The sequence below is a fragment of the Echinops telfairi genome, unplaced genomic scaffold (assembly GCF_000313985.2).
Source record: "Echinops telfairi isolate 266 unplaced genomic scaffold, ASM31398v2 ScPeMD7_7424;HRSCAF=8462, whole genome shotgun sequence".
In the NCBI taxonomy this organism is placed as follows: domain Eukaryota; kingdom Metazoa; phylum Chordata; class Mammalia; order Afrosoricida; family Tenrecidae; genus Echinops; species Echinops telfairi.
In genome coordinates this window covers 72,976,801-72,986,019 of record NW_022111324.1, presented here as the reverse complement: position 1 = coordinate 72,986,019, position 9,219 = coordinate 72,976,801, and the positions used below count along the sequence as shown (strand labels likewise).

Genomic DNA, 9,219 nt, shown 5'->3' with positions numbered 1-9,219 from the left:
GTGGGGGGGGATGCTTGAAGGCCGGGCTCCGTGTCGGCTGGGGGGTGGGGAAGGCCCTTCTCTCTGAGCTGCTGCTCTTCCTCCATCTGATGACAGGCGTGATGTTTCCCTCCCCTGTCTCTGCTCGCTCATCAGTGACAATCCAAACAATCCAAATATCACACCAACGATGGTACACTTAGCTCCTTTCTTATATCGCCTCCTAGCTTTACACACATGCCGCCTTAGCCCTGGCAGCGGTCATGACAGCTGGATTCAGGCTTCCTGGGGGCTTGCTGGATGAGGCCACCTGTGTAGACATACGATTCCTGGATCTTCTCCCTAAGACTGTGGTTCTCAACCTCTTAATGCCACGGCCCTTTAATATAGTTCCTCAGGTTGTGGTGACCCCCCCCCCACACACACACCATAAAATTATTTTTGTTACTACTTCATCACTGTCATTTTGCTACTGTTATGAATCGGGCGACCCCTGTGAAAGGGTGGTTCTACTCCCAAAGGGGTCGCGACCCACAGGTTAAGAACCGCTGCCCTAAGAGATTCTATTTAGTTCAGTTGAGGATTGGGCCCCGGAGTGTCTCTCTTATGCAATCTTCCTGGCTGCACGCCCCCTGGTGCATGGTGAGGCCAGAACGCACTGCCAGGCACTGCAGCCTTCGGCACCCAAGGGCTGCGGTCATGTTATTTGCGGTCAGGTTATTGGCATTGGTGGTAAACCTTTCACGCGCTGGGCACACCTGATAATCGTCTTTCTTTTCAGGAACAGCGCTTAAAGTTTTTGAAACAACAAGATCAGCGGCAGCAGCAACAGGCTGCCGAGCAGGAGAAGCTGAAAAGGCTGAAAGAAATCGCGGAGAGTCAGGAAGCTAAGCTGAAGAAAGTGCGAGCGCTTAAGGGCCACGTGGAACAGAAGAGACTGAGCAACGGCAGGCTGGGTGAGTTGCTGCTCCCATACCAAAGTCTGTGTGGTGTTGGAAGACACGCTGGCTCGTCAGGAAGAAGAAGAGGATGACCAAACTTTGTAGATAATGTTAGAAGAATGCTTTTGAAACGGGAAGAGCGCGAGAGTTAAAGGCAAACTAAATCACCTTGACTGTCATTGGGTCACACTGGCTCATAGCAACCCTATGGGACAGGGTGGAACTGCCCCCACGGGAGAGACTAACAGTAGATGGGGGTAGGAAGTCCAGTCTTGTTCCCGCAGAGCAGCTGGTGGTTTCAAACTGCTGACCTTGCAGACCGCAGCCCAGCGTGTAACCACGAGGCCACCACGGCTTCTGAGTTAAGGGCAGCTGAGGTCAATGCTGTCACAGGCACGGTCCTGCAGTTACAGGGTCTGAGTAGGTGCCTGGGTGGCACTCAGGCTGTACACATGTGTGAAGGTGAGTGGGACCAGGCTTGGAAATACATGAGGTCCGACAGAGGATATTTGTAACTGTGTAGCTACTTCTGCTGCCAAGGGGCAAAGGTTTGAAAACTTCTTAGACAGAGTCAAAGCCCTTGAGGGAAGGAGCCTCTGGGGCATCAGGAACATAGTCCTGGGAGACACCAAGGTTAATTGTCATAACGTTGTCCACAAAGACAATATTCTGCAACCTAGTATGGTGATTAGTGACGGGGCTCATAAAAGCTTGTGCAGCTTAGGTGCGGCTGTTGGTCTGTCCTTGTCGAGGCAAGAGGGGAAACAACGAGACACATGGAGCGATTCGTCTTCTGGACTGATAGAACCCAAACCCACTCACCGCCATCGAGTCCCAGCCGACTCACTCATGGCCACCCTACAGGACAGGATGGGATGTCCTCGGGGGTTTCCGAGACTGCAGCTCTTCATGGGGGTTAGAAACCTCATCTTTCTCCCGAGATGGACCACATGACCCTAAGACCAGAAGAACGAGATGGTGCCCGGCTACAAGGCCTGCTGCTCTAAAAGGGACCACGTTAGAAATTCCCAGATAGAGTGAGAGAAAAATGTGGACTGACACCCCTAGAATCCTAAAACACACCCACTAGGCCTGCTGCAGACGAGAGCCCTGTATCTTCAGAAACGAGCTCACCCCGGGGCTCAAGGTTCACCCGAGCAGCAGACAAGTGTACAAGGGGAAGAGTAACACGGGGAAGTGGGCACCACTTAGAATCATCGTTGGAATACCGTTGTGAGATCAACAGGTGGCCTTTACCCAAGGTCAGGATTCAGGAGGATTGAGAGAGGAGGAGGAATGGAACCAGGAACCCCAGGGAGGCAGTGGGATTGAGGGGATGGCAGTCAGTGAGCAGAAGTCAAATAGGTATGAATCGTTGGATGGGAATCGGACCTGTTCCGTCAACCGTCTGCAGTTCACAGTCACAAATGGAAACATTGCGGGTGGGGAGTGTGGATCCACTACAGTTCTGATGCTGCTGACTCCTGTCAATTGAAGTCGTTTGTAGACTGTTTTAGGAAAGTTTCTAAGTTACCTTTGAAAAATGTGGTCTCCCCTTGTCACCTCCCCCAATATTTTTTTAATGAGAAGTGGGTTGGGATTTGTGTGTGTGTGTGTGTGATTTTTATGGATTTTATTGTTATGAAAAAACAAACCAACCCAAAAAGCACATCTTTGCCGAATACAGGCTGTGGACGTTTCTCAGGAAAACAGACCCAGCTCCGAGGTGTAACTTCCGCTGGCTTTCAGTCATACTGAACAGGCCCCGTTTAAACGTGGGAGACCGTTGGTGTACCTTCAGAAACTAACGTCGTAGCCGCGGTGAGGTCATTCTCCGCTGAGCTTGCTTCTGCCATGAGTGTGGTTTTTCTTTTTGACTCCAGTCAGGAGAGAGCTTTCTTTCCCTCCTTGACCGGAAGTTCTGATTAAGGCAAGGGTTTTATTTACTTAGAGCTGTTCATGTTGTTTCAGTTGCTTCTGAAAGAAATAGGCTGGCTTTTGGGCACCTCTGAGAAGTCCCTTTATTCCGATGAGCAAGTTCATTGTAAAGCTTGGTTGCCACAAAAGAACTTCTTTCTTGTTCCGATTTTCACGCGCATGGCTCTCCCCTCTCCCCCAGTGGAGGAGATCGAGCAGATGAACAGCGTGTTCCAGCAGAAGCAGAGGGAGCTGGTCCTGGCCGTGTCCAAGGTGGAGGAGCTCACAAGGCAGCTGGAGATGCTCAAGAACGGCAGGGTCGATGGCCGCCAGGACGGCCAGTCTGCAGTGGCCGAGCTGGATCGCCTCTACAAGGAGCTGCAGGTAAACCTGCTGGGCTGCCAAACGCTGCGCGACTTACTCCCTAGCCACTTGACTTCTAGCCCGTGGTTGGTGGGCTGAGCTCTGCCCTCTGGCAGTTCTGTTTCTTACTCATGGGTCACCCAGTGAGTCAGCGTCAGCTCAGCAGCCGCTCCCAGCCTCTCAGTCACTTGCTGTCACCCGTGCGGCCGAGGAGGACTGCGCTCCAGGTCACTTGCTGTCCTTATTACCCCTCCCTCCCTCCCTCTGTTCTTTCCTTCCGTTCTCTCGCTCGCTCTCTATTTAACTTAAACCTTTAATTTAACATCCAATTATTTTCATTTACTTTCACACTGTGGTTTGGGTAACAGTTCACCAAGCAAATTTGCTTTGCATTCAACAATTTGTCCGCGCCGTCTCATGGCCCTGTGATGCCCCCTCAGTGTCACATTCTCTTCCTCTTCCTCCCTGGGCTCTCTCTTTCCTGCCCTTCTTCCTTGCCCCGTTCTGCCTTCAGGGGTTTGGGGGCAAATGCTACCCGTTTGGTGTAGTGGTTACACCGTCAGCTGCGAACCGCAAGGTGCAAGGTCGATAGTTTGAAATCACCAGCTGCTCCAAGGGAGAAAGATGAGGCTTTTTGGACCGCAGGGCCAGTTCACCCTGTCCAGGAGGGTCACTGTGAGTCAGAACAGAGTCGATGGCAGTGAGTTCGGTGTGTGTACCCTGCATTTGTTTTTCTCCACTCCTGTGAGGGTCTTCTGCCTTCCCGAGCAGACTGGTGGGCTGTGGTGGCCTGGCACCGTTGAGTTCTTCGGGTTTTCGGTGCCGGAGGCTTAAGCTTCACATGGTCCATTCATCCTTTGCACTACTTGTTTCTTCGAGTATTCCATTTTCTTCCATTTCCCCACTTCCAAATGGGGAGGAACTAATTTTAGATGGATGCTGGCTAGCTTTTTAGACCCCCGTGGTGATTCGGCACAGCACTTCCGTGGTCCGTTCCCCCCCACACACACACACCAATGCCCCGTGACTGATTTTTTGAAATTAGCCCTTTCTTGGAGGAGCCTCTGGGTGGACTTGAACCCCTACCCTCTCAGTTGGCAGCCGAGAGTGTAACAGCCCCGCCCCGGACTCCTGAGGGGCAGAAAGCTGTTCATGTAAGTGGCAGAAGGGACTTGCTTGCGGTGGCTTTTTCCTTTGAGGGAAGGGCGCCTAAGCCCCAAAGACCCAGACTGGACTGTGTGTGCTCAGATCGCAAGTTCAAGTCCTTTCTCGCAGCTGTCACGTTGGCCTCACACAGGTGCTCCTTCCTTTCAAACCCAGGGGAGACCGTAGCAGGCCGGAGGCACCTTTGCGGTTTTAGAAATTATATCATGGTCTCCATGTGCTCATCTGAGAACTTCTTCCTCCTGCTCCTGGGCTACCCCCCCAAACAGCTGAGAAACAAGTTGAATCAGGAGCAGAATGCCAAGCTGCAGCAACAGAGGGAGTGCTTGAACAAGCGCAATTCAGAAGTGGCCGTCATGGACAAGCGCGTGAACGAGCTGAGGGACCGGCTGTGGAAGAAGAAGGCAGCTCTCCAGCAGAAGGAGAATGTGCCAGTAAGTGGGCGGCCGGGCGAGGGGGCAGGCGGTCAGCTGGGCCTCAGCGGCTCTCCCGGAGGCGTTGCTAAGCAGGCCCTCGGACAAGGGAGGCACTGTCGGGGATGCTGCCGAAGCGGCCGATACTCTTTCCCCGGTTACTGCTGTGGCCGGGGAGCTGGCGTTTCATTTGGAGGCTTGGAGCACAGTATGGGTGAGACCTCGCTGTGAGTGCATTTGTTTGGGGGAGTCTTTGTGGATTTGGGCCTAGCTCCTGAAGGTGCTTGTTTGAAAAAAGGAAAACAAAAGATGCCGATTTAAGAGGCCTGCCTCTTCCAGAGCTCAAGGTCGTGCAGTCCGAGCATCCGGAGCCCCACAGGACCTGCGCTCTCTTCCCCAGGCCTCCCCTGACGGGAACCTCCCCCAGCAAGCGGGTGCAGCGCCCAGCCGCGTGGCTGCCGTGGGCCCCTATATCCAGTCTTCTACCATGCCGCGGATGCCCTCGAGGCCGGAGCTCCTGGTGAAACCAGCCCTGCCGGATGGCACCTTGGCCATGCAGGCTGCCGAGGGACTGATGAAAATGCAGACGCTGCCAAACATGAGAGCCGGGGCCGCCCAAGCGAAAGGTAAAACTCGGCGCTTCCCAAGCCCGTCCACCGCTGCCATCCCCACCCTCACCTTAAAGGCCATCTCCTAAGTTTGGCTTAAGAAGAAAACAACAAAAACCTTGTGGATTGTATCTCTCATTCATTTTTTAATTCTAAAAAACCCTTTGTATTAGTGCAATGCGTTTCTTTTTAACTCCTGCAAAGCAGTACGGTATACTAATTTTGCACCCCTGACGATTGTCTTGTTGATGAGGGCAGTTGGACCGACTGCTAAGAAAGAACTTGGGGCCGTGTCTTTTTGGGTAAAAGTCCAGCTGCACCAGTCGTCAGTGGAGCCAGGCGTTAAGGAACGTGAGGGTGTGACTATTCGGTGGGTGGTTGATTCAGTACTGGTGGGTGCTCATGCGGGGACTTCTTAAAGGCAGAAGCCTTGGGAGGTAAACAGTCTGAAGACAGCTCCTCGCCTTGTGTGGTTGTGTTTATCGGCCAGGCTGGCACAATAAGCTGTCTCAGTGGTTAAGGGATGCCACCTTCTGTATCTCTGTGTTCTGTGTCGGCCTGGGATAGCTGGGGAGTGACCACATTAAAGTTTATAGCGGGAGGAGAAAGGGGGAACTTGGGGGAAAATGCATCCTTTAATGATCTTATCATTTAGACCCCTGGGAAGAAAAAGGTCATAATTTTTTTCTTCTTCTTAACCACTGTTGTGTAAAGTGCAGCAAATTTAAAACCCATTCATTATTTTGCTGTAATGACTACTGTGAATAAACACCGCTCTATTGGAAAGGAGTCAGTGTTGTGCCCGTAAGCATATTCAAGCCTGAGCTTTGACAGAAAAGTGCCCGTGTAAGAAAAGCCCTCAGTACTCAGGGTGTGTGGCAGTCATGGGTTGAAGGTCAGCTCCCCCTTTTGGTTGTGCCTCTCTCTTGGGGGGGGGTTGTTGATTAGGTGAGGTTCGTGCTGGGCCCTGAGTTGAACTGCATCGGGCACCCTCATCAGGGTGATGTTTTCTTACACAGTGAGAGGTGTGCCCCCTCGCTGGTTAGCTCTGTCTTTGCATTTGATAGAATTCATTTAAACTTGCACGAGTAAGGGGGACATGTTGACTTAGAAATAGGAATCTGCTCCAGTGTCTTCTAAATAAAGATATTCAACATTATTGTGAGCCTGAATTTGGAAGCTGTTTTTCAAAGTTAAAATCCTTAGTAAGATGAGTCATTAAAAAACTTCTTAAGAGTACGGGGCTATTTATAGCTGCTTCCCTGAATTCTAGGCTCGAAAATCCACCCGGTCGCCCTTGAGTGGAATCATTCAAATGCAGACCTTTTCCCCAGCCAGAGTTTTGCTCCTGGACCTACAAGCCCAGGGAGCGCCCCGGAACAAGGTAAGGGTGGTCTGTGATGCTCCTGAACACAATGGACTTTTTGGTCATCTACAGAGGGCTGTGCATTCCCTTTTAAAAAGATCGTCTTATATTGGGGGCTCATACAGCTCATCGCAATTCATATGTACATCCATTGTGTCAAGCTCATTTGTACATTTGTTGCCCTCATCAATCTCAAAACATTTGCTTTCCCCGTGAGCCCTTGGAATCAGCACCTCATTTTTTCCCCCGCCCTCCCTCATGAACTCTTGATAATTTACAAATTATTGTTATTTTACACAACGTGTTCTTAGACGTTGGTTGTCATCCTAGCCGTGGGTCAGTCCTCTCCCCATTTCCACCACTGCTGCCCTCCCCCCCTCCCCCCTGCCTTCCTGTTTCCACTCACCCAGTCTCCCTGCTGAGCTGCCCCTCTGTGGTTTGGGGCAAAAGCTTATCTATTTTTAAAGATAGTTTTATTTTCAGTGTGCTAAAGCTGTATTTAGTGTTTTGGTTTTTTCCCAGGATACCTTTCCTTTAGCTGAGAACTAAGCTAAATTGTAGCACTTGGAGGATTCTTTTATTGACTTATTTTACACAAAGGAGACGCACTGAATTTGTATGTTTGAGACCTATGGTGGGGGGAGGCGCAAGGAAACTTAGGAGCAACAATACTTGTGAGGGGCAGAGGAATTCTGTCGGGCAGTTTGAAAGTGAGCGTGGTGTTCTGCCTGCAGGTGATGATGGGGAGATCTCGCTGAGGGAGAAGGAGAAGAAAGTTCGTCCCTTCTCCATGTTTGACACGGTAGACCAGTCTGCTGCCCCGCCTGCCTTTGGTGCCTTGAGGAAAAATCAGAGCAGCGAAGATATCCTCCGGGATGCGCAGGTATTTCCAGAACACCTGGCTTTGAAGGCTCAGTAGCAATTCTTTGTGTGTTCAGGAGGACAGTAGACGTAACGCGTAACAGCATCCTGCTATTTTTATTTCTGTTGCTTGAATATATTGTGGTCTCGCCTGAGACAAGAGTGACTGAAGCAGCTGAGTCATGCTTCATGTGATCCCCTAGGAAATGCAGCTGCTTCCGAGAACCTTGTATGTGTGCTCTTCACGTACCTTAGGTCTTTGGAATTTGGAGCTAAGATTGTATCAGTGATTTAATGGTGACTCTTGTGTAGCTTTGTACGATACTAGCCTTTGGTAACCAGGTTATAGGTTACATACTGCAAAATTAGCAAGGTTTTTTTCCCCCTTAACTGCAATGGTCTGGACTGAATGGAGTTCTAATGAACAGGAATGTGTTTTATTTCCTGGTATGTCTGTGTCTATAAGATGAAAAGTTTTCAAGTGTGCCGTATCGTTGCCTGAACAGGAGGTGGAGGCCAGGAGGGGAGGGATGGCCCCGCATTCCTAAAGTCCACTACTAAATCTGATTTAGTCCAGAGTGAACTTGTTAGCGCTTTAAACCTGTTCAGAGGTTAACATTTTTAGCAGGGTAAGAATAAACTGCCCTTGTGGAACTAGGGCACGTAGAACGTCCTCCTCTATAGTCCTCGCATCGTAACCGATTTTCCATTGTGTGTTACAGGCTATAAATAAAAATGGTGTGAAAGTACCGCCTCCGGTTCCTACTAAACCCAAACAAATTAGTTTGCCGTACTTGGGACAAACGAATCCGCCACCGTCAGACAGTAAGGCCGATGGCAGCCCTCAGCAGTATTCAGCAGCTGTGGCATCCGTGGGAAATAAACCCAAAATGACAGGACCACGGCAGCAGAGGGTCCTGCTGTCTCCCAGCATGCCTTCAGCTGGCCAAGACCAAGCCCTTTCTCCAGGTTCCAAGCAAGAAAGTCCACCTGCTGCCGCTGTCCGGCCCTTTACCCCTCAGCCTTCCAAGGACACCCTCCTCCCCCCCTTCCGGAAGCCACAGACCGTGGCAGCAAGCTCAATATATTCCATGTACACCCAGCATCAGGCTCCTGGGAAAAACTTCCAGCAGGCCGTGCAGAGTGCGTTGACCAAGACACACAGCAGAGGGCCACCCTTCTCGAGTGGTAAGCTGCTGGCTCTGACTTTGACCCGCGGAGATGGCGAAGATGTATGGGTGAATGGTCAGCAACCAGAGCGTCCATCTGCTAACAGACGGCAAACTAACCCGTGTCTGTCTGTGGCGGGGCCTTTGTTCCACGAGTTTTGTGTCACTGTGGCGTCTTCCTAATTGCATGCTGAAGAGTGAGCTGGCTGGCAGTCAGCTGCCGCAGTGACACTGAAGGCAGTGGAGGAGGGAAAGGTGGCTGGCAGTCAGCTGCCGCAGTGGCACTGAAGGCAGTGGAGGAGGGAAAGGTGGCTGGCAGTCAGCTGCCGCAGTGGCACTGAAGGCAGTGGGGGAGGGAAAGGTGGCTGGCAGTCAGCTGCCGCAGTGGCACTGAAGGCAGTGGGGGAGGGAAAGGTGGCTGGCAGTCAGCTGCCGCAG

At 51.4% G+C, this 9,219-nt stretch overlaps 1 protein-coding gene across 1 annotated transcript in view; it reads left to right on the top strand.

Annotated features, from left to right (window-relative positions):
* Positions 1 to 9,219, top strand: part of TP53BP2 (tumor protein p53 binding protein 2) — a 47,932-nt gene that overhangs the window by 16,403 nt on the left and 22,310 nt on the right. The window contains exons 5-11 of the mRNA XM_004699935.2: positions 761 to 935; positions 3,040 to 3,221; positions 4,634 to 4,798; positions 5,178 to 5,403; positions 6,659 to 6,769; positions 7,486 to 7,634; positions 8,335 to 8,800. Coding sequence (XP_004699992.1) covers positions 761 to 935; positions 3,040 to 3,221; positions 4,634 to 4,798; positions 5,178 to 5,403; positions 6,659 to 6,769; positions 7,486 to 7,634; positions 8,335 to 8,800 — 1,474 coding nt within the window. The remainder of the gene's footprint in view (positions 1 to 760; positions 936 to 3,039; positions 3,222 to 4,633; positions 4,799 to 5,177; positions 5,404 to 6,658; positions 6,770 to 7,485; positions 7,635 to 8,334; positions 8,801 to 9,219) is intronic.